At 43.8% G+C, this 25528-nt stretch overlaps 1 protein-coding gene across 31 annotated transcripts in view; it reads right to left on the bottom strand.

Annotated features, from left to right (window-relative positions):
- The window catches only part of MAP4 (microtubule associated protein 4), a 1839191-nt gene that overhangs the window by 359977 nt on the left and 1453686 nt on the right, over nucleotides 1-25528 (bottom strand). For all 31 annotated transcript variants that reach the window (XM_078662502.1, XM_078662520.1, XM_078662498.1 and 28 more), the window contains one exon: nucleotides 15620-15679. In XM_078662502.1, coding sequence (XP_078518628.1) covers nucleotides 15620-15679 — 60 coding nt within the window. The remainder of the gene's footprint in view (nucleotides 1-15619; nucleotides 15680-25528) is intronic.

Here is a 25528-nt window from a genome sequence, read left to right as displayed (position 1 = left end):
CTTCAGCAGCCAGTTGTCAAGTTACAGGAATACAGCAATTCCTGACCTAGAAATACAGTGATTCCTGACATCTGAAGATGGGCAGCGACCAATGCCATCACTTTTGTGTACACTTGAGGAGCACTGGTGAGGGTGAAGGGGAAACTGGTTAACCGCCCACCTTGAACTGCAGGTAAAGCCTTTTGGACTGCAGAGTGGGTATATGAAAATATGTGACCAGCAAATTTAGGAACATCATCCAGCCATCAGTCTAAAATACAGAGGATCTGGGCCAAAATATGGATCTTCAATCTGCCCTTCCATAGGAAGGTATTGAGATGATGGATGTCCAAGACAGGCCTGAGGCCACCATATGTTTTTGGAACTAGTAAATAGTGAGAGTTGCAAACCCCAACTTTCTCAGGAGTCCAATACTTTCTTCTATGGCAATTTTGGAAAGCAACAAGTGCACCTCCAATACAAGGGTGGGCATGTACTCTTCTGGAATCCTTTCTGTTGTGGGAGATATAATGGATGGAGATTAGATAATAATGGGTGGAGATGAAAGGAAGGGGATAGCAATTTTGAATAATTTGCAAAATTCATCTTTTTCGAAGTGGTAGATATCCAATCTGGCCGGAAATGCTGGATCTTGCCTTGAACTGAGTAGGCATGAGCCACGAAGGGCTTACTAAAGACTGTTGGTCAGCCAGTGTAGCAGAAGAGGCCAACCTACTGACCTGAGGATATGCGCCCATTTTAAACCTTGTGCAGAAATTATTTGGGAAGGACAAAGAACATGCTTTAGTGCAAGTATTTTTAAAGTGTTCCAAAGCAGAGGTGAGACTCAAATGGAATGACCATCAGAGAAGCCTGCACATTGCCACTGAAGCCAGTAGACCTCATACAGGCATGTCGACAGAGGACCACACTGGAACCAACCACCCTGCCAAGGAGATCCATGGTATTGAAACCTGTGTGGATAACATTTGTTCATCATGTATCATCAAAGACACAGAGAATCTCAGATCTTACAGGAATGCTGGCAAGTTCTTGTTGGCCATGTCCCAAAGGACATTGGTGTAAAAGAGTCACCAGGCAGGCTGCACTAACAGCCAAACGCCAAACAAAACATGTGCTTCCCTGTGGCATCAATCTTCTTACATTCTCTATCTGGAGGAGTGGTGTGAATTAATTGGGATTCACTTTACTGGCTGAAGCCTGCATAGTAAGGCTCTCTGGAATGGGATGCTTGGTGAAAAAAGTGTTTGTGTCACCAGGTGATGTTTATTACGTCTGGACACCTGCCTTTTCACAGGGAGGCAAGAACATGGTTTTGATGAGGCTACCTGGTTGATCCTGCCAGTAGCATATGCTTGTCTCAAAGATTAAGCCATGCACGTGTAAGTACACACGGCCGGTACAGTGAAACTGCGAATGGCTCATTAAATCAGTTATGGTTCCTTTGATCGCTCCAACTGTTACTTGGATAACTGTAATTCTATAGCTAATACATGCCGACGAGCGCTGACCTCCCGGGATGTGTGCATTCATCAGACCAATACCAATCCGGGCTCGCCCGGCCGCTTTGGTGACTCTAGATAAACTCGGGCCAATCGCACATCCCCGTGACGGCGACGATACATTTGGATGTCTGCCCTATCAACTTTCGATGGTACTTTCTGTGCCTACCATGGTGACCACCGGTAACGGGGAATCAGGGTTCGATTCCGGAGAGGGAGCCTGAGAAACGGCTACCACATCCAAGGAAGGCAGCAGGCGCGCAAATTACCCACTCCCGACTCGGGGAGGTAGGTACGAAAAATAACAATAGAGGACTCTTTCGAGGTGAAAACCCCAGCCAGGGACACTCCAAAAATCTATACTAAGAGGAGCACGTGGAAGCTCAGCCGAAAGAAAGGCCGGTGCATCCCCCCAGCTAAAAAACAGGATCCCACATCAAGAATGGTACTGGATCGCTAAAACAATCAACATCAGACAGCCCGACCAATGACAATTTAATTAGAGAAACAGCATCACCCCAAACACAAGGCCGCCACTAAAACTGTGTTCCTGGAACATAAATGGACTAGGAGCAAAAACCCTTAACAAAGACTTACTGTCATACTTTTAGCAGTATGACTTAATTTTGTTACAGGAAACCTGGTTAGCAGAACCATTCCAGCTTCAGGGTTATAAAACATTCTACCTCCCAGCAAGGAGAACTTCAAAATTTGGTCACGAGAAAGGTGGCTTAACCATATACACCTCGATACAAACAAACCACGCAAAATAACTCCTTAATAAAAATATTTCGGGGATTGAAAACGGGATCATTGCAGTCCAGCTAGAAATATCAACATCGAGAACCATCAGGCAGGAACTAATCCTGGTTAACACTTATTTGCACCCAAAAGGCAAAAAAAGCGGGGCTAAACACCGGGTGACAGAATTGACTAAACTAATAACGGGAGCGGAAAACTCGAACCTTATTCTCTCAGGAGATTTTAACATGTTCCTTTCGAAGTCATCTGGCAAGAATCCGCCAACGGAAGATCATCTGTTTGCCAGGGGGATTCCCCCACTGGAAGTATGTCCATGGGGCAATTTGACAAACCTATCAAAAAGGTTAATGGAAGATTTATCAAACCTGGGCCTGATTTCGATAAACGGCCGGTCCCTGGGGGACAGACCCCAAGCGGCAACTTTTCACAACACCATGGCCAGCTCGGCGATCAATTAAACCTTCCTGTCTTTTTCAATGTTCACATTAGTACAAGCCTTTAGAATTGGCACATTCGACTGCAGCGACCATCTCCCGCAAGAATTGACACTGAGGGCTCAAGGAACAGCTCTGACATTTCCCACCAATGGCCCAAAGCTATTGATAACTACAAAATGTAAAAGAATCAAGTGCAACATCAGTGATCCGGAGCGAGTAGCGAAAGATGCGAAGCTGTGCTGGGAAAGCGCTGCAGAACCGAATGCTTGTAATATTACTGCCTGGGAGTCCTTCTTGAAATCTTTTGCCCTCTCGAATTCCAAGTCTAAATTGTCTCAAGAAATCGATGTACAGATAGGCCAAAAAACTCCCGTCCGGCCCATTAGCGACTCAAAAGACCATCCTCAGACTCTTACTATCTCCCGATTTAAGGGCAATAAAAACGGCCATAAACAGAACACTCCGTGAGCTGTGGAAAGCCGGGAGTGATAACAACCTAATTACCAAACTGAGAGCATTAAAGTGTCAAAAGAACAAAATCCTGTGGCGAATCAAGCAGGAGTCCACTGAACAAATCTCGGGGAAACTGCTCTATGATTCAAAAAACAACAGCGCAAGATTCTGGAAAAACCATCAACAAAATAGAGAATCCGAATGCCCTTGGTGTGAACTCTCATATCACTGAGGACACCTGGGCAAATTTTCTGTTTAAACACTTTAACGATGAAGACCCATGCAAAAACCAACAAAGCCCTAAATTTTGTCAAGCGACCCAGACGGTTTTAAAACCCTTAATTGAGGAGTCCAACTTCCCAGGTTCAATAGTCCAGCTGAAGGGTCGAATCGCGAAAGGCCGGAAGGAGGGAGCTCCTGGCCCAAATGGAATTCCACCCATCCTCTATAAGCAAGATTCAACTTATTGGGCCGATCAATTGCTCCCTCTCTTTGTAGAAATCTGGAGGGCTGAACAACTCCCATCCTCCTGGAGGGGTTCAATAATTGCCCCAATTTACAAAAAGGGCAATAAGAACGAGGCAAAGAACTGTTGACCCTGTTCGACCTCTCCAAAGATCTGGATAACTGCAACCACCATGCCCCAAAGCTAGGGGGTTTTACGCTGTCCAATCTACTATACGCAGACGACCTGATACTAATCAGTCAAACACCAGTAGGCCTGCAACACCTCATCAACACCACAAGCAAATTTGCCGAAAAGAATGGGCTAAGCGTAAACACAGAAAAATCAAAGGTGATGGTACTAAATCAAAAATCAAAAAGGCATGCTTTCCAATGGTCTCTCCAAAACAAAAAAATGGAAATAGTCCAAGAATACAAGTATCTGGGTATAATTTTTGACTCAAATGGCTCCTTCAAGCAACAACAAACATCAATAAGGAACAGAGGGATCTCATTGGCAATTGCATTAAAAAACATCAAAAATAAAATAGCGGGCCGAAATTTAATCCCCTTGCTAGACATATTTCGTGCGAAATTGCTGCCGTCCATTACATATGGCAGTGAATGTATGAGAAGGAAGGATGAGACCATCTTAGACAACTTGGTCAGCAAAACATTGTGAATATTATTCGCGCTTCCTCCTTACACTTCCCCAGCACAGCTAAGGCTCGAGTTTGGCCTACAGAAGCAGCAAATCGCACGTAAAGGTGCATACGTAAAATGCTGGCACAAAGTAAAGAACGCGGAAATAGACTCTCTAAATGCCCATCTTTGGAAAGAACTGGAAACAAAGAAGGACTCCCTTGCAATGGTCTACCTCCAAGCAGCCATAAATTCCCTTGTGCTAAGAGATCTTTGGGACTCGAGCTGTACACACAATTGCTTCAAGCGTCTTGTCAATAAATCAGTGAAAACAATTTCCTTGGAAGAGGACAAAAAAGGCACTAACCAAGAGGTCTCATGGGTGGTTTGTGATTCAAGGCTACATCAGCGCCTCACCACAGCCAAATCTCAGCACCAGCTTTTCAAGGAAGGCGAAGGAAGACTTTTTGCGATTGAGGATGGGGGTAATACCATCTAAAACACATCTTCCCCCCTGGACGGGCCTGGACTGCAACCCCAAGTGTAGGCTTTGCGAAAATGCTAAGGACGACGTTCTGCACCTGCTGTGTAGCTGCAAAGCTCTAGATAGTATCCGAAAGAGCTTACTAACACAGCTTGGGAATCAAAGACGTGTGCGAACACGTAGACAAGCTCTGTTGATGAGCTTTAAGGGAGAAGACATCCAACTAGCATGCAGGCTAGTGCGCTTTATGAAATTAGTCAACACGGCCCTAAACCCAGCGGTTAGTAATTGAATTTGACTTAGCGTGAATGGCTTCTGCTCTTCAAGACTATTTTCCTTTGATAACCAAAGTCACATCTGATCGTGAAAGACCTTTTTCTCTGAAGTATAGTACTGTACCACCCGCATGGTTCTTCTTTCACTTTTTTAACCTTTCTAAATGTTTTTTTAAATTGCTTTTCTAAATGCTTTATTCATGTACTTTTCTCCTTTCTTGTTTTTATTGCCTAATTGCAAAGATTTTAATTAATCATGCAATAAAGACTATTATTATTAGTCACCAGAGTATTTAGAAGAGCATCTCTGAAAGAATATAATGGATCAGATGATACTGGCCCAGGCTTTAGTATTGCCGTCAAAACATTTGTTTTAGTCTCAATGGAGGGCAGCTGTAGCTCTAGCATACTGGTTGGCCTCTGAACCCCCACAGTGGATTTGGCATTGTCCTCAGTTGGTGGCCTTGTGGTGAGACAAGCTTTGTCTTGAAGGAGGTGTCAAGCCCTCTGGAGTTTTTGTAAATGAAGGGGAGAGGATGTGGGGTAACGTGCAGAGCGACCGACTTTGAAACTAGGGAACCAGATAAGAGTCTCAGCCTCGGCTCAACATCTTGAGATTATGAGCAAATCATTTAATCTCCCCATGCCTACCATTAATAAATGCATCCTTGCATAATTTAACTGGTTTTCCAATACCTACAGGTTAAGTTTGTGCTATATAACACTGCAAAAACGTATAAGGCATCATCAGTGTAATAAGGGGGAGCACTCCATATCCCTCGCCCTCAATATTCTGGTGTTAACTCTGCTCTGGCACAGGATCAGAACCAAAAAGATAATGGAGTCTGTTAATATCTGCAATGTGGTAAATGTATAGGATTGGAGTTACGCTTCAAGATGAACAGTTGTGCTTTTGTAGATTCACAGCACAACATTGGTCGAGCTCGGGTTGATATCCGTTCTTGATCTAACAGACGTAAATACCAGGCCATCATCTGGTGCCGTCGGCACCTGTGTCAGGGTCACATGAATTTGCGTAGATAACAGGGCTGGTGTGGAAGTTTGTACCAGAGCCAGTAAGGGCCCAGCATCAAGACACAAGGATGTGGACGGCACCAGGGAAGGACCTGCTAACGGTAACCTGCCTGGAGGCCTCTGTGGTTCCTGATGCACCTGACAGAGCTAATTATCTACAGTACTGCCCCTCTGAAGGATTCAATCTGCTGTGGGGTCGATGATAGCCTGGAAAAACTAGGGCGTGCAGGATCAGATGAGGAAATGGCTCAGTGATCTCGATGGAATGCAACTTGCATTTCAACATCATGCCCTCTACTTGGTTTCAGAGTGGTGGGATGAGTGAGTCAAGCTTCACATTATAATTCTGGTCTTTAGGCTTGGATTATATTGAAAGACTGAAGGGAAAGAGGTACAGTTGCGGGTAAGAGCCCCGAGAATGGGCCCACAGATTGGAGCAGGAACTACACGAAGGTCGCAACTTCTTGTACTCCGTAACATACAGTTTCAACTCCTAGTCAAGAATCTCCTTAATATGAATCAGTGTTGACTTATCACACAATTTAAAGGGTCATGTACAGACACCAGGAAGCAAAGATACTTCGTTTGGATCTATGTCTAACATCAATGACTTGGAGTCAAAAGACAACCTGAATTGTGTTTTCAGTTGGGACCTCATTTCCCAGTACACTGCAAGAAGATTGGAAGACCTCATAAAACAGACATTTGGGAGCAGCACCTGGTATCCACACCACATGCGGGAGAAAGAAAGGAACTAATGTCATTGTGCAAGGGCGGCACCTGTAAGTGGCTCTGCTTCATCATATTTAGGGCAGTATAGAGCCAATGCAGGGCCACACAGCACCATCTAGCGCATAGATGTAAAGGTTTCAGATTGCTGTGTGACATATTAAAAATGTCAGTGTTATTATCAGGGACCGGGACATTTTAATGACACCATCTCCTGAGCAAAATTAAGCAATTAAGGTGAGGTAAACACGTACATATCAGAAATTACACCCATCTGAGGAATGAGAAACTAAGAAGATTTTGAAATTGCTGCACAGCACCAGAAAGGGAACTGCACTAGAGAACAAGTTACTTACCTTCGGTAACGCATTATCTGGTAGAGACTATCTAGCTGCAGATTCCTTACCTTTGAATTTCCCTGGCCATCTTAGTTCCGAAAGCAAGATGGCGCCTGTGTAACTCTCGGCTACACCACCGCCCACGCCGTGAAGGATATTCGGCCATCTGCTATGCTGCCTGGATCAGGGAAGCATCTTCAGAAAGTGCCGGGTTTGCTAGTAAGAGGCATCTGCTGTTCCCTAAGCGCCTCTGGTGCTTACAACGCTGTCGGTTGTTTGCGGACTGTTTTGCCGAAAAAGGCTTGGGATATCCTTGCACTTAGGTCAGCTGCTGTTCTTCTGCTCTGTTCTACGTCTGTGGAGGAAGCTGCGCGGGCTCTTGCAGACACCCAGCTTCACCTTAGTCCGAGCATGTCTTCCCGAGCAGCAAGAGGGACTTAGGCAAAAGCCGTTCCTGTCAGTGCCAGTCTTGGGGAAGTGGAGGGGCCAGCCCAGACAACATGCAAAAAGGTAAACTGGAGTCTGGTGGCAACAAAAAGATAGCTGGGAGACTGGGGTATGGGGGTGGAGCTTCTAAAGAGGGCACAGGCTCTCAACCCTCGATTTCTAAACTGTTCCCTACTGTAAAGACCCCAGCCCCTAAGGGAGAAATTACATCTACCCTCGAGGGAGAGGGCGAGCACTGCGCTTCAATATTTGATAAACTGGGACATTTTAACTCACAACAATCAGCAGTACTAATTGCAATGGATAAACAAACGCCTGCTCAGGCAATGGTGCCCTGTGGTCAACGATCAGGAATGAAGGAAAATATATGTCCTCCCAATACTATTGAGCCTGCAGCTCCCCCCTTGGTTTCCATTGATGGGAATACCAGCACAACTGTCTCTCTAGCCCATAGCGATTCTGCGTCTCACAGACATGATTGAAAAACGAGCGGATTCGCATCCATCGAATGAAGCACTAGCAGCATTTTGGCATCTCAGGCCCCCAGACCCCTGAATCCACTGGCAAACACTTTTTTCGGAATCAGATGGCTCTGACTCCGTGGCGGAAGATTGCTCATCCAGTTCAAGTGATGAAGATCTATCTGATATTAACAACAGCAATCCCCTCAAAGAAACTGGAACTGTTCAATGGCAGAAGAAGGCGCATAGCAAGCCAAAGAGGTGCAGTCAGCTTAAAAGGGATTATTCAGATACTCAGCTTACCTTTCCCTTTGGTGAGGAACCTGACAAAACTTTAAATCCTGAGAATGCAAGTGCCACTTGGGCACCTACAGAAGAACCCTCTTTAACGTCTATATAGGGCTTGATTAAACAGTTCCAGGAAGAAGTGCGATCAGACAGCCGGTTTGCCAAAGGTGCTGCCAAGAAACTGCAGGGGAGCATGAGAAGTTGAACAAAATCTGTTACAACATAGGTGATCGGGTTACCATGGTCGATGGTCACATAGAAAGTCTGGAAACCGAAGTCTCCGCCTTGAAAGATCTAGGCTCTTCCCAAAGCGGTGTATGACAGACGTGATGTGGAAGATGGAAGACCAGGAGAACAGACAGACTGAATAATCTCCGCCTTCTTGGGATCCCCTAAGGGGTGGAGGGTGAAGATCCGTGGCGCTAAATCGTGAAACTCCTGCTAGGAGCCTTTCCAGATCATTCGCAATGGAACTGGGACCATGAGGCTCAGCGAGCTCATCACTTTCCCTTTAAATTGAAGAAACAGCATGATTGCAGCAATAAGTGTGGGGGAAAACCCAGGGCCTTTTTGGTGTTTTTTGGGAACTTTCTCCTGAGACAGCTGGTCTACGACCAGGCCCGACCTAACTCTCATAAAAGCTTTGATGATGTGTCTTTTTTTGCGAAACCTGACCTTTGTCACCCAGCGGTCGAGCGGAGGTGGCATCTCGGCCAGCTTTTCGTTACCTTCCAGCAGCTGGGTGCACAAGTATTTTTAATGAACCCTGCCAAACTAAAAGTTGCGAACGGGGCTACTCGTACCTTCATGTCAGAAATAAAAGCCCTAGAATTTCTTGGAGAAATCAAGTCCAGAAAGGGGCACTGTTAGTAAATATTCTGTATAACAAGTTTGGCTTTTAGAGCCCACTGCTCCGCTCTGTTTTTTCTCACTTACTCTTCGTGCAAGGGTTAAGCCTGGGGGCTTGTTTCACTATTAAGACTTAGGGTCTAGGGAGGAAGGACTCATTAGCATCCTGTGACCTGGCAGGGTCTGATAAGGTACTGTTTTTTTTCCTCACTCCCTTTTTTGCTTTCTTTATTTTCCTTTTCGGTCCCTGTTATGGCTTTTTTGGGCAATAGAATTCCAAAACCTCAGTCTGAAACACAGCGAGCCGGGTGGTGGGGACTTACCACAGGAGATCACTCAGGGTTTACCGGATTGCTCTAATTTGTGTGTGGGGGGGGGATGGGGGGGGTAGAGGTGGGGGATAGGAATGCTGGGGAGGGGGTGAGCACCGGGCTCTTTGTAGTTATTTATTTTTTGCCACTTTAAGCATAACTTTAGGGGAAAAAATTGAGAATGAAAACGTTTAAAAATATTTTTTGCTTCACTGTTTCCGGAAAAAGGTATTGTCAGGGCCAGGAAATGTACAGTAGCACCAGTTGGACATCATACAGATTTTGGATGTATTTCTTATGCTTTATTCTATGATTTTTGTAAAGCTCTAACATGACTAATGCAACCATCTTTACAAATGCTACTATAAACATCTTTGGCTTAAACGATGCTCGGAAGAGACCGAAGGTGTCCCAAGGGTTGTGTTTGCTGGGGGCCGACGTCTGCCTCCAGGAAACACATATTGAGGGATCACAGGTACATCTTTTAAATTCTCCGGGATATAGTTTAATTGGGGGGGGGGGAACAACACAGGGAGTGCGTGTGAGAGGGGTAGGGATCTTGACCCAAGGGAATCATTTACTACAATCCATTCTCTGCAAGACCGATCCTCTTGGGAGATGGGTCATAGCAGAATGCCAGCTATCGATGGAATTTTCCTTTACTTTATGCTCCATATCTGGGAGTACTACTGATGATCCTGGAGCAATTAATTGGATCTCCGGGGAACTAGCCCACTGGCCTCTTCCAGTTGTTAAATGTGGGGACTTTAACATCAATTTACCCAGCAACTGGAGAGTGAATAACCAGTGGAGGTATACAGGCCGGAAGCCAAAAGTACACCAAGCTTTGAGAAACATGATGTATACTCATGAGCTCATCGATGTTTGGGCTAATCTCAAACCAAATCAGACAGGCTACACTTATTACTCTGCCCCTCAACTCTCCTTAGTAAGGTTAGATTACTTCTTGGTATCATCTTCTCTGATCGGTGACTGTGATATTGACATCGTTCCATGTTATCGGTCAGACCATAATCCACTTATTCTAGAAATAAAAGGCTTGGCATCCCGCAAAGAAATCACGTCCTGGAGCTTCGAGAGAGCGCTTTTGTACGATATAGAATACCAGACTTATATGAAAAACTGGATTCAGGAATTTCTGGAAGTTAACATTGGGTCTGCACCAGTTACGGTTGTATGGGATACTCTGAAAGAGTGTATTCGAGGGGAGACTGTACAGTTCTCCCTAAGAAAAAATAACGTGAAAAAGCACAGATCCTTAAGCTCCAGAACAAGCTGGCAAAAGCAGAGGCAAAACTAAATGGTGCTGTTCCGATGGGGGCCGAAATCGAATCGGCACAACTAGAAGCTGTTGCAATTAAAGCTAAAATTGGCTTTATTCTAGCTGAGAAAGCCGAAGCAAAATGGGCCGCTGACCGCGAAAAAATATACGAGTGTAACGAGTTAATTGACCATCAGATGGCCATTAGAACTAGGCAGCAGGTTACCACTAATGATATACTCGATACAGGTCTCTACAGGGGAAACCACTAGAGACCCGAATACATTTCGTTGTGCTTTCTGGGAGTTTTATCAAGGCCTGTATACAGGAGAGGACGCCGGCAGGAATATAGGAGGGAAGAGATTGATAACTACGTAGATGCAGTCTCCTTAATACGACTTAGAGCAGAGGACCAAGCTCAATTATAAGATCCTCCCACATGGGAGGAAATTGATACAGCACTAACAAATCTACCGGATGGCAAAGCAGCTGGCTCCGACTGCATTCCGGTTTAATTTTATAAAATTTTCTCTACTCGGCGACAAGATTTTTTTACGACCCTTGTAGTCCTAATCTTTAACGGCGCCCCTCCACCTGTTTCATGGGCGACAGCGAAGATCATAATCTTCCCCCAAAAAAGATAAATCATCTCTAGAAATGGGCTTCTACAGGCCAATCACACTCATTATTGAAGATTCCAAAATCTACTCCAAAATGTTTGCGTCCAGAATATCGTCCAAAATTGAAAATCTTGTTTGTAAGTGGCAGCATAGGTTAATTCCCAAAAATGGCACTATAGACCACATTCGGCAGACCAGCACTTTGTTCAACGCAGCACAAATTACATGGGACCCGATGGAGCTAATACTTCTTAAAGCCGAAAAAGCATTTGATCGGGTCTCCTGGTAATTTCTTTGGTGCGTCATGAATATGATACATTTTGGGTCCAAGGCTATCCAAGCTAATAAAGCTTTATACCTTAGCCCTACAGCCAGGGTTTCAATGAATGGGCAATTAACGGAGCAGATTGTAATCTCACGCGGGACTCGGCAGGATTATCCCTGCTCCCCGCTGCTCTTTGCTATGTTCATAGACCCTTTCATAAATAAACTCGAAAACAATCTAGATATCCTGGCTGTAAGTAGAAACTAAAATCATGGCTTATGCGGATGATCTAGACTTAGTGACCTGTGTAGATCTTGGGCCATTGCTTAATAAGATCCAAGACTTTCTCAGGGCAGTTTTAGTTTGTGATATTCGGGTAACCGCCATGACCATCCTGCTGAGTATAAAAGACACTGCTGATAGGAAGAGCGGATGGCCCTAACCTTTGTTGCTATGACAATTTACAGGTTATGCATAACATCGGCATGGATAGACCCAAATCCCCCCTTATTTTCACAATGGCTGGCCCACTTAGTTGCTACTTGCATTCTTGAAAAGGCTATGTATGCAAAATAAGGTATTCGGGCCAAAAAGAAGGGTTTAGTCAGCTGGGAACCCCTGTCAGGTTGGCTCAATCAGATGAATTCCTAGCTTATTTTAGGGATGGAAGTGATTCTCCACAGAGCTTCAAGTCTGGCTGAAAGGCATTTTCTTTTTTTTTTAGAAAAGTATTATCCTAAAAAAGATGAACGTTTTATGGAAAATGATGAATGATGTACTGTATTCTTGCACTTTAAATGTTGGTAGTCCGACCTTAACTGGTAAGTGTCATATACCATCTTGTAGGACTTCGATTGGTAGCGTACTTTGCACACTGGCACTGTTCACTTTATAAATAATGAACTCATATCTGAGAGACGTTGCATCATGGCGATTTATGGTTTGGCATTTTTATGTAATTTAAGTATTTTTGTTTTCTTTTAAGGTCAGAACTATGTCTGAAAGTTTAAGACTGTTTAGGTTAATGAAGGCCAAAAATCAGGATTATTGTTAAAGGGGAAATGGATCTCTCCGCTTGAGGCAAATGTATATTTTTAGCTTAGAGGTGGAGGGGGGGGCACGGTGAGGGGGTGTGGCGTTGTATTGCACTGTTTTTTTTGTTAACATTTTATTGGGTTTTAGCATTCCATAACACAATTGGCATATTTCAGATATATGATATCAACATGCATTTGCCAACAACTGTAGATGTTCGGATTTACAATAGCTTTACATACACTATATAAGGAACATTCATCATTGTTACATTCTGGTTGCTACTATCGTGATAGGTCCAGTTTCCATGTTGATACTCTTTCAGTAACCTGGCTGGGTTAATTTCCCCGTGATTACAGAGGTATTGCACTATTTTCTTCTTTGCTGTTCATTGTTTATTTAAAAGGAAAAAAAATGAATTTCCCAGGCATCAGGCTGGATCCGGAAAACCTTTGCTGAGCAATTCCCCTTGCGCACGACGTTGGATGGCTCCATTCGGCTCCGCATGGCGTCGAATACCTCTTATGATATTGCGGAGCCTACATTGGCGCCACCCAGGCGCGCACACGTCAGTACTTTTAGCTTTTCTGCGCCAAAAGCGCAGATCCATGAAGTGACTGATATAAACGTGTGCAAAACTAGGGCCCAGAAAGGGGAGAAACCATAGACCTACAACATCAGTCCGCAAAGCGGTGAGGCATGGATGGGGCTGTAAGGAATTTGCAGCTAGATAGAGTCTCTACCAGATAATGCATTACCGAAAGTAAGTAACTTGTTCATCTGATAGAGACTTTTAGCTAGCTGCAGATGCCTTACCTTTGGGTCATAAACCCAAGCCATACCATCTCGGCGGTGGGTTGCGGACTCATGGACTAGACTAAAAAGTCTTGCAGGACTGAGCGGGCAAAGTGTCCGTCCCTGCGCACTTGACCATCGAGGCAATAATGTTTTGCGAGCGTGTGCAATGATGCCTGCATCGCTGCCTGCCAGGTGTCTTGACAGGCACACCCAGTGCCAAAGCTGTAGTCGCAGCCTTTCCCCTGCTAAAAATGGCTCCTTAATCCCTCAGGGGGCTGCTGCTTCGGCAAGGCATAACACATTTTAATGCGGAGAACAACCCAGCAAGAGATGGTTCTTTTCTGCACTGCCCTCTTTGCTCCCACATACCCCACAAAGAGTTGGTCATCCACCCGGAACTCTCTTGTGCGGTCATGATAGAATGACAACGCGCTTTTTGGGTCCAGTCGGTGTAGACGTTTCTCTTTCTTAGAGGGAAGTGGGGGAGCAAAGAAGGTGGGCAAAGTGATGGACTGACCAAGATGGAATGAGGTCACAACCTTTGGTAAAAAAGATGCCCTGGTGCGAAGCACCACCTTGTCTTGAAAAGACAAAATAAGGAGGCGAGCTGGATAATGCCTGTAACTCACTCCCCCTCCGGGGCGATTTATTCGCCACTAAGAAGGCTGTTTTAATGGGCAACAGCCGGAGGGGACAATTTTGCAAAGGCTCAAAAGGAGCTCACATCAAATGAGTGAGGACTAAATTAAGGTCCCATTGTGACATAATAAAGGGGGTGGGTGGAAATGAAACGAGTGAACCAGCCCTATAAGAAATCTATTTACAATAGCGAATTTAAAGAGAAAAGGTTGGTCTGGCAGCCGCAGACAGAGCAGAAAGGTAACCCATGAGAGTACCCAAAGCAGAGCCTTGCTGGGCAAGGGCCAGAATGAATAAAAGTACAGTAGAAAGAGGAGCAGCAAGAGGGTCAATAGACCTTTCTGTACAGTATAATACAAATTTCTGCCAACGGCAGGCGTATACCGACTTAGTGGAGGGCCGCCTGGCCGCCAGAACAACATTATAGATTCTCCGGCATTCATAATGTCCCAAGCCCTGCAGCCGAAACGTCGCTGTCAGTGACAGTGGGAGTGGCACCTGAGTTGCCAGAAAAAAACTCAGCAACAGTGAAGGTGCTATCCCAGATTACTTTGGTTTACTGATTCAAGGAACTACAGGCCCCATTATAGTCGGCAGTCATGGCGCTGCAGGGTCAACTCAGCTGCTAATCATGACAATGAATCAGCTGAGTCTGCAATGGCACCAGCCCGAGGTGAGCATGTCTACAAGCAGGCTTAGTCTGTTAAATTTAATTATATTAATATTATTAACATGTAAATCAACAAGAACATGTCAGGCATGAACCACACACACAGACCTGAAAGCAGCCGACAAGTCTTGCAGCATGGCACGGTGAGGCACCAAACTGGTGGCACAGGCACCGACTCGCAAAGAAACATAACTTCTGCTTGCTGCATCACTCAGTGACTACTTCCTGTAGGCAAATCAAATGGACACCAGTGTGTGATTATTGTTGCGGCCATCACATGATGCCACCGCGGCCAGCCTGGGCTCAGTCTCAAAGCAGCACCTGTGATCAGATAATGCAGCCACTAGCTCATCTGAACCGGCTCTGTAGGCTGGTGTGTCCCATTCTCAGACAGACTGTTGAGTAAACTGAAAGCAGCACTGCACAGTGTGTGCGATCCACATTGCTAAAGTTGTTTGAGTGCTTGTAATAGCTGGCGCCAATAGTGTCAGCAGGCGCCATCAGGAGGCACTATAAATGCATGACTTATGCATTTATTTACAATGATGCGGACGAGCACACTAAAATGTGTTAGTCTAATGCCTGATGCCTGGTACTTGGCAGGGCTGTTAGCGGCACAAGGAAGAACTGCTATGAAAAAACTCCTAAAACAGTCTGGTGCCTGGGGAATATTCTAAGGTGAGGTGACTTATCAGGTAGATATAGTACATCATAAGTTAACACTGAACACCCTATTGCAAGATGGAAGAGTAGGAAAGTTAGTACTAAATGTTGTATAATGATTTGACCATCCACTTCAACACTTAGATTGAAAGACTCCTCAAGTAATTCTCTCCTTTGTTTCAGTGCTTACCTGATTTGGCAGTCGGCGTTGCCTTTTTGGCCTCTACAGGCTTTGCATCAGTCTTGATAGCTACAAAAGACAAATTGAGAAGGATTATCTCTTGCTAAACGTCTACTGTTCCAAGATCAATTTTTTTTTACCCTCAATCGTACTTCTAATTGCTAATGCACTTTGTTGGCATTCAGAACCAGTAATCCACCACATGCAATCAGAATCAGCCCTTATCCTTATGAAATACAACAGAGAGGATATATCCCATCCTATAACCTAGATAACATTTGAAGTACTACAAGGTAGTCTACTAATCTTTGCAAATAAAAGGCAAGTTTGGGTTGGAATCAACAAACAGGGCTAAGCTCTATGCTAGTCCTGTTTTGCATACTCCATGCAGGGCAGACTCCATCCTCACACTCATGATAAATATTCTCACACTGCATAAACTGACTACTAGGGAGCCTATGAAGAAACAATAGCCTACCCTCAATGTAAAGAGCACATTGTGGAAGTAATAAAGTTTGCTGGATCATCAGCTAGGAGTGAAACTACCAAGTCCAGCCTTGATGATGTCCAGGAAACTGTGAGAAGCAATATGATGGGGGGGAGGGGGAGTGAGGGAAAGTCAAAGTACACAAAGGGTTAAAAACCCTGAAGGTATATACACATAATAGATTCAAGCACTACAGAATATCCTCTACAAAGAGGACAATGTAACAAGTTCCTAAGTGCCCCGCATGAGATTTCAAAGAAACAAAAGCATGGAGGCTGACAATGGTACCTACTTATTGTACATCACCAGGGAGACATTAAATACGCCTGAAGGCTACAGATGTGTCCTGAATAGGCCTTCTCTGATCTGAAAACATATTGAATCCATGAGTGCAACCTCCCTATCATTCTTCTACGCAAAGTCCCCTGGCAGTAGATAAAGTAGTTCTTGGTGGTGAGTTCTTGGTGGTGCCCAGTTCCCCCACCATATCCTTGTGACTGATCAGGATCCCCTCCCCAGGGTCAGTCTTGAGCCAAGAGAGTTGAATACACCCAGCCTGCCCATTTTCCATAGTAGACACCTTTGCAGAGTTTGAACCATAGCCATATTAAAGTCCACAGGCAATAAAGGTGTAATGTTCTACCAACTTTCAGCTGCTGACAACACTATATTTGAAGCCTGCTTCTTGTCAAGGAGGTCAGAAGTGCATCTCAGACCTTCAAATGTTTTCATATGGCTGCAATCTTACCTATACTATCACTGCCTCAATTCAGGAAGGACTTCAAGACCTGGCTCTTTGACTGAACCACAGATCTACCACCCCAGCCACCCCGGCCCCTTGAGACCCTAACGGGCGAGTAGTCGCGCTTCACAAAAATCCTGATTGACTGAAACAATGTTGGAGGATTATATCAGCCAGAGTGTAGGAAAGTAGATTTTTTTTTAATAGCAAATTTTATTAGGTTATTTGCAATATGTAGGGGTCGCAGCCCCACCATGGCCAGAGAGATGCACTGTGAGTTTGTTTCAATAACCAAAATTCAAATTAATAACAGCAAAATAGGAATTCTAGAATCTTGGACTAGGTCCATTATGGTGCCGATTTTTAAAAAAGGTAACCGTATGGATCCCGCCTGCTATCGCCCAATTTCCCTGCTGGACTCACTGGGGAAAATAGCAGGAAGAGTGATATTAGAAAGACTGCAGGACTGGGCGGAAGAAAGAGGTGTCCTATCCGATCTTCAATTCGGATTCAGAAAAGGATTAGGTACTGTGGAACAAGCCCTAAATTTATCAATAATCTTCGGAAAATATGTGCATGCAAAGAAAGCAAAACTTTATATGACCTATGTAGATCTGTCCGCGGCCTTCGACTGTGTCTCCCACACAAAATTGTGGTCCCTTTTAGCACAGATGGGGATAGACCAACCACTCCTGAATTTTTTAAGGGAACTCTATTCCAATCCATCCGCAAGAGTTCGCTACGGGATAAAGGGAGAACTGACGGCGTCCTTCACAGTAGAGCGTGGGGTTAGACAGGGTTGTGTCCTGGCACCCTTTCTTTTCTCCCTCTATACCAACAACTTGGAGGTCGAGCTGCTAAAGGGTGCCCGTGACCTCCCACTGGCCAAACATCGCCCGATCCCCGCTCTGCTGTATGCGGATGACGCCGTCCTCCTCGCACAAACTCCCCGTGAACTCCAAAGGTCCCTTAATAGATATTCCCAGTTCATGAGAACTCTTGACCTCCATATAAATGTAAAAAAGACTTTCGTAATGAAGGCTGGAGTCGGGAAAAAACAGCAAAAATCCATCTACCTCGACAGTCAAAAAATTGACTCAACAAATGAATACTGTTATTTGGGGGTCATGACAGACAATAAACTCTCCTGGAAACCAGCAGTGGAAGCCAGAAAACATTGTTTTAAAAGAGCACTAGCCGCATTGGTGTCGTTTTCTCAAAAATTAGGAAAACGTCCACCCAGGGAACTGCTAACCATATATCAAGCCAAGTGTCAATCTACAGCTTTATATGGAGCAGGACTATGGGGATACACGGACGTCACTTCTCTGCAAACCGCAGAAAATAAGTTTTTTAGATTCATCCTATCTGCCCCCAAAACTTCCTCCGTTTACGCCTGCCACTTAAAATTAGGGGCACCATACATTGAAGATCTTGCCAGAATCCAACCACTCCTACTTTGGCGACGTATTTGGGTGTCAGACAAAAACGACCTCACAAAATCAATATTGGCGGACGCAATGTCTCTGGACTACGCTTTAAAAATCAAATGGCTGGCCTATATCCAGACCTTTCTTAGCGATCTTGGAATGGAAAAATATTATCTAAATCCCGAAAAAATTGGAGAACTCGCAAACGACAATTTAAAAAAGCGAGCGTTGGATCATCTGACAAAATTGAGACTTCAGACAGAAGCCGGAAAACAGTCGGTGCAGCATGCTATGCTGGTCCAATCTACCCTTTCAATGCAGCCTTATTTAAATCTTGACATTGGCAGCTTTGAACGATTTCTCCTGATAAGATTCAGACTGAACTTATTTCATAAACTGGTGGTTTTCCCAACACCAAATGTTTGGGATTCAAATGCACCCCCGTGTCCATGTGATGGGATATCAGGTCAATCCACCATTCATACAGTTCTGTTCTGTAAATTTTATCAGGACCACCGAAAACTCTGGCTACTGACCCTCCTAAAAACGTGGGGTCTTAGACAATGCAGAGCAGCCATGTTGAGTTTGCAGCTTTTGGACACCGAAGCCACATGTTACCATGTCCTGAATTTTCTAAAATGTATATATAGACATCGGAACAACCTTTAAATTATAATAGTACTGTAATTTCTTTTTGCTGTTTTTAAATTAACTGGTAAAATTAGATCTCATTGAAGATTTTTAACTGTAATGCTTTTATGGATTGTAATAATCCGAATAAAGTTTATACTACTAAAAAAAAAAAAAAAAAAAAAAAAAAAAAAAATTAATAACACCTATCAAACACGTAGGTGACAAACGAAAAACTTACAGACAGGTTCCGGTCTCCATGTTCATACAGGCAGTGCAGTTGTCATAGTGTGCCACATTGAATACATACACATACATAATTTTTCCAAAATTCTCGGTGGGAATACACCAACACAAAACAAAGCAACACATTTTTAGGGGTCAGCCTCGGGCAAGGGGGGGTCAAAACTGATGTAGAATCACTGAATGATAAGGAGACCCACTTCAAAGAAAGACAGTATCTAGTATGTAGCACTTCTTGTGAGCTGTATTTTTGGAGTGCTTGGTGAATTCTGTGAGGGTAAGGTTTTTGCAGGAGCGACGACTCCTGTATAAGGTCAGACAGTGCTCAGGCTACAATAGCTTTTTTTGATTGCCCATTTTCATACATAAGAGCGAGTTGTCTGCCAGGGACTCCCCCCTCCCACCCCCCCTTTCTGGGATTAGGCCCAGTGATACCTATTCCATTCGAAGGCCTTCGAGGGCTGGTAGCCTACTGTTGTTTCTTAATTACTATAGTGAACACCCTCACTTCTGAAGACCACACAAGGTCTGTTTGTAGGTTACTACTTAATACTGGAGCCCCCCCCCCAGCAATATAACCCCTCTTTCCTGGTGGGTGGCCACCATACCATACGTGCCTGTATTGATTTCCCTTTCAGGCATACTTACCTCATTACTGATGGAGGATTATGGGGTTTATTATGAGGCGGAAGACATGTCATATTTGCTGGTCACAGACTAGTTCTCAGAAAAAACATCTGACTTTACCCAAACAGCTAACTCAGGTGGTGCAGACTAATAAGGCCTTTTGTGATGGAGATAAGATCTAGCTGCTGATTCCTCAGCTTTGAATTATCTCCAGGTGCCAGACTGGATCCGGAATCTTTTGTACAGTACTACCTAAGCTCGTCAGTAGAGGGTGTTGGTGACTCCAACGACTTCGTACCCCAGATGTGACACTGACAAATTCCCTATAAGCCCTCCCCAGACACGCTGATGCCCGTTTCTTCTGCAACTACTTTCCGCGCTAAAACGCAGAGATACGTATAGAAACTGCTATAGAAACAGTGTGCCCAAAAAGAATCTTCTTTTTGAAAAATGTTTATATTTATTGTAATTATTATGTGTTTATCCCAGTGAAAGGCACGAGAGTACAAAGAAAGGATCTGGAAAGATTGGGAGAATCACTTTGTAGAGCGGGGAGGTTGGGTGAGTAAGGAATCTGCGGCTAGATCTGGTCTCTACCAGATTAGGCGTTAGCGAAGGTAAGTAACTTATTCATCAGAAAGGGACGGAGAGGAAAAGAGAAGAGAGAAGAGTGAGAAGAGAGGGGAGAGTGCGAGAGGAACCGAGAGAGAGAGAGAGAGAGAGAGAGAAAAAAGAGAGAGAAAGAAAGAGGGAGAAAGAGAGAGACATGCTGCCACAAAGGGAGGTGAGGAAGAAGACATCCCAACAGAAACATCGTGGAGTATCCCAATAAAAAATTGAAATTTGCAACTTGTGCAAAAACATAAGAAAAAGATAGCACGGGCGCAAGTGTAAGGACAATAGCTAAACTTACTGGGCGAAAGCTTCTAGCCATAGAAGCAAGCAATGCAGTAGGCACCAACCATTAGTTTAAAGAAAAGCATTGTGAGCAATAACAACAATCATGGTCATAGACCACGCGTGGTCAGAGAAAACACTTTTGAGAGGGAAGGGAGCTCTCCAGGACTATCCAACGTAAAACCCTACATAGGAGTTTCTTCTCACTAACTCAACCTATTTGTTCTTGAGTCCGCTCTAGGATCGGGTGACCGGCGGCAACACAATCAAAGTGGGCTGACAGCCATAACCCTACGAATAGGGTTTCACAATAATTAGTAGCTTCATATTCTGAATACTAGTCTGCATCACAGAATATAGGTACGTGTAATTAACATTACTGTGTTTAAACGTTTTTTTGAGCCCCAGTTTCCCTACCATAATACCGACCTTTGATTATTACTTCATGCCTTATCCCTGCAGAATCTGCTTCATGAGGAAACTTTAATTAAATGAAATTCTGGTCTCTGTTACGCTTGAGACCATCTACTACTATTTACCTTCGGGAGGGAAGTAAAACTGACAATAAGGTTGGTTTTACTGATCTCTCCGATTCAATCCTCTTCCCTGCTTTCCTATAGGACCATAATCATAGGAATTTAGGTAACTCTATCCCTTTTTTCTTTCAATACTTGCATGGATTTTGGACTGGCGACATTAAGGGGGGGGGGGAAATAGGCCCACACATTCACACTTGGACCATGCAAAAGTCACCATTTTAAGTAATGAAAGTTACCATGCCGCAGGGCATTAATGACTGTTTAGTTTGTCACGATACCATACAACCATATTAATGCAGTCACAATGATAAGTCACACAATTTGTGCTTTCTAAACACAGTTTTGTTCCTCATTTGATAAAGAATCTTTTTATATAAAAAAGCCTTGATGCGTTAGATATTATATTTATAACAACTTGGTATTCCACATGTGTTAAGAAATCATGTGTACTGTGCTTCTTTTCTTGTATTTTAAGTCAGAATGGTTGTCTGCCAATGGCGTTAATTGTCTAATACCCACTTTGATATCATTGTGTATCTTATATATTTCTTAGCCCTGAAGAAGTCGCTGTGTCTGTGGTTTACCACAATCTAGGGAGAGGGGTAGTTCTCCCTACCCTTTTGCATTGCACTTAGTACGCAAATATTATAGGGTGAACTTAGGCCTGCCTTAGAGAGTCATCACTCCACTAGATCGACCACTGAGTGTGCAGTGTTAATGTAGAACCACTGTTGGGGAAGGAGGTAATAGATGGGGGAGGACGTATCAAGTGCTAAGCAACAAATATACAGAGGTCTCCCAGGATACAAGGACAACCAAAACATAAGCAAAAACACGCTCATCCCTACGAGAGGCAGGAGAAGAGGACTTACTATAGAGATACCTAATAATATGAGCTTATATATATATATATATATATATATATATATATATATATATATATACATACATACACACACACAGAAACAAACACTGTATAATAGAAAGCGCCTAAGAAGGGCACATATGAACGCTCACAACCTCGATCATGGGCCGAAGATGAAATAACGGCACGCTGGCAACCATCCACTTGTCCCGTATAAAAGGAATAGAGGTGGAAATCACACACATCAACACTACTGACTGAGCGGTTACGATCAAGCGGCCAAGAGACAGTTGAACAGAAGAACAGGGGAGAAACAAACCCTACTATGGAGGAGAGTAAAAGGGGTCATGTTGAACAAGGCCAACACATGGAAGTCTATTCAGATAACTAGTCCCCATCTGTAAAAAAAAAAGTATAATAGACGGAAAAGGGGCCGGTCTAAACCAGCATACAAGATGGAAGAAATAGTATGGAAAGACCAACACCACAAGTGAAGGTCCAAACCAAAGAATCAGTGTAAAGAACTGAAGTAACAGATAGAGAGGAAGTGCCTACAGCCTAACAAGCGTGGAGGCAAGAAGCAAAAGAAAGTTCCCGTTTGCAAGTGACTACCTGTGCCCGGACAACAAGCCATGTAACATCATGAGTGAGAATCCTTAGGTCACCCAAGATCGTAGCGGATAGGCTCATTAGTTCAAGGGAGAACCAACCCCCAAGGGGTTGAACTGTATCAGTGCTTACGAGAAGTGAAGAAAACTCCCCGGAAAAGAATCCCAACGCATCACCAACTTCCGTACTGACCAACCCAGAGTGGGTGGTCAAGGAACCCATGTTCGAGAAAAAATGGAAGATGAAATATAGTCGGGAACCCCAAAAAGGGGTACAAGACACATTGGAACAACAGCCAGGTCGGTAACTAAATGTTAGGGTTGGTATCAGAGGTGTCATGGAAACGTCTCCAACAAGCACAAAACATTGTCCAAAAGTGAAAAGCAACAGCAGCTTCACACACGGCAGGAGCATATTAAAACAGGACACGCAGAGGCACACATGAGAAAGGGTTGTCAGAGTAGGCCACCCATGCCAAGACACAGACAAGATATGTCTGCAAGGGACCTGAAAGAGAAAGGGCAGGAGCCCGTCTTGCCTGTGTACAGTGACAACTAGAACAAGAAGTGTTAATGCTTGAAGAGAGAAAATAAGGAACACCACCTAGGTCAGGACCAGACAATGCACCCTACACGAAGAACCATGCAACTTTCCTTGTGTCTGCTAGGAAAGAAGGGCACCAGATAGAGTGGAAGGGAAGAACCCCTAGCTAGTGTGGTGATACACTTAAAGGGAGGAAGCAGGTCAGGAGCAATAAGAACCCCTGTGCACCATCTTCAAAATTGCACCGTAGCATCAAAGCACGACATGTGGAGTTCCTCATAATGGGTACTATAGTGTCAGAAACAGATGGAGGAATATCTGTAAGGCATAAAGACAACGTCCGTAAAATACCATAAAAATACCCCAAGCAGACCTAGGGAAGAAAGCAAAAGAACACTGTGGAGCCTCCTGCGTAGAAACCCAACGGGGCCAAAAAAAGATGGTTCTCAAAAAACAACCAGGAACCACCACCGGTCATCGACATGGGTAAGAATACAAGAAAGGACAAGCATTGGCATAGCCAATAGGTCTCGCCTTTGAGACCTTAGAAGTGTTTTTCAGAGCTACTGGCTTTGTTAATGTGTTTAAGCTATGTTTTAGAGCACTTGCGACTGCCTGTTTAGTAGTAAAATATTGCAATAGTTGGTGGTTAGAGGGGCTCCTAGAGCTTTGGGCCCCAGTGTCACTACACCTGCTGCACCATCTACATAAAGCCTCTTTCAACTGCAAGGTAACGGCAACTTGACTGCCTGTTTAGTAGTAAAATATAGCAATATTAGGTGTTTAGAGGAGTTCTGACAACGTTTTGCCCCGGTGCCATTGCACCTGCTGCACCAGTCATATTATATATATATATATATATATACATACATATATATATATATATATATATATATATATATATATATATATAGTTATGCGTGTCTCATCATGGGGTGGTGGGAGCAGGAGAAAGCATGGAACACTACAAATGAAGAATCAGGCAACAAAATTGTAAGCTGGAAGAGATTCATTGATGATCTTTTAATAATTTGGGATGGCAGTGAATTAGAATTCGAGGAATATTTTAAAGTAATGAACAACAGTACCAACGACCTGAAATTCACATACACTATAAGCAAAAACAGGGTCATATTCCTTGATACTGAGATTTACATCAAGAACAATCAAATCCACACCACACTGCACAGAAAGATCACAGCTACAAATGCGACCTTGGAAGCAACCAGATTTCATCAGAAATCCCTCCTATCCAGCATCCCTTATGGGGAATTGTTGCGAATCCGCAGTATCTGTAGTGAAGATCAAGAATGTGACACGCAAAGCAATAATGCGGCTGAAAGGTTCCTGAAGAGAAAATACCCATCAAAAACAGTATCGAAATGTTGGGAGAGAGCGAACAACAAAACACGCACTGAATGTCTGGCGAAAAAAGTTTGTCAGGAATACAAACCAACTGAACCGATCAGGATGACAATGGACTTCTCACAAGAAAGCAAACAAATTGAAACTATCCTCAGAAAAAATTGGAAGATTTTACAGCTGGACACGACAGTGAAGAATTTAATGGGAAATCACCTAACGGTAACATACAGGAGGGCGACGAATCTAAAAGATCATATGATTCATAGCCATTTCCAGAAAGGAAAAAAGGGAGATGACTGGCTAAAAACTAAAGGCTTTGTAAAGTGCTACTCGTGCAAAATGTGCCAAATAGCGAAACCCACAAAAGAGATAACCTTGGCGAATAATAAGAAATGGGAAATACGCCCGTTAATAACATGCAAAACAGTCTAGACTATATATTTAGTGGAATGTCCATGTCCTAAAAGATATGTAGGCAGCACAACGTGCGAGTTAAAGAAAAGAATTATGGAACACATGCGAGCAACTATCCACAAAGATCGATCTAATGCAGTAGCAAAGCATATGGAACAAGAACATCAGGGAGATTGGAAAAACTGAAATTCTATGGTATTGAGACACTATTAAAAAAAAGCCGCGGAGGCAACCGGGAAATAGAATTGCGCAAAAGAAAATCACGTTACATATTAAACATGAGGACCCTACATCCACACGGCCTGAATCAGTCGGAGGAATTATACATTCATCTACAATAGTAATTGGGAGTGAGCCAAAGAAAAATGGTATAAAGAAAAATATGAGAAACATGATAAATACATATGGGAGTGACCAGCATATCAAGATGAACCGATGATCCAAACGGAGGAATGAGATGAGGAAATAAACATTGAAAATATAGGGCATCAAGTTATAAATCCCACTGGAGGGACAAAAAGTTTGCA

Source organism: Lissotriton helveticus, chromosome 10, assembly GCF_964261635.1.
Source record: "Lissotriton helveticus chromosome 10, aLisHel1.1, whole genome shotgun sequence".
NCBI lineage: Eukaryota > Metazoa > Chordata > Amphibia > Caudata > Salamandridae > Lissotriton > Lissotriton helveticus.
The sequence above is the reverse complement of the archived record's forward strand: the minus strand, read 5'-3'. Positions and strand labels throughout refer to the sequence as shown.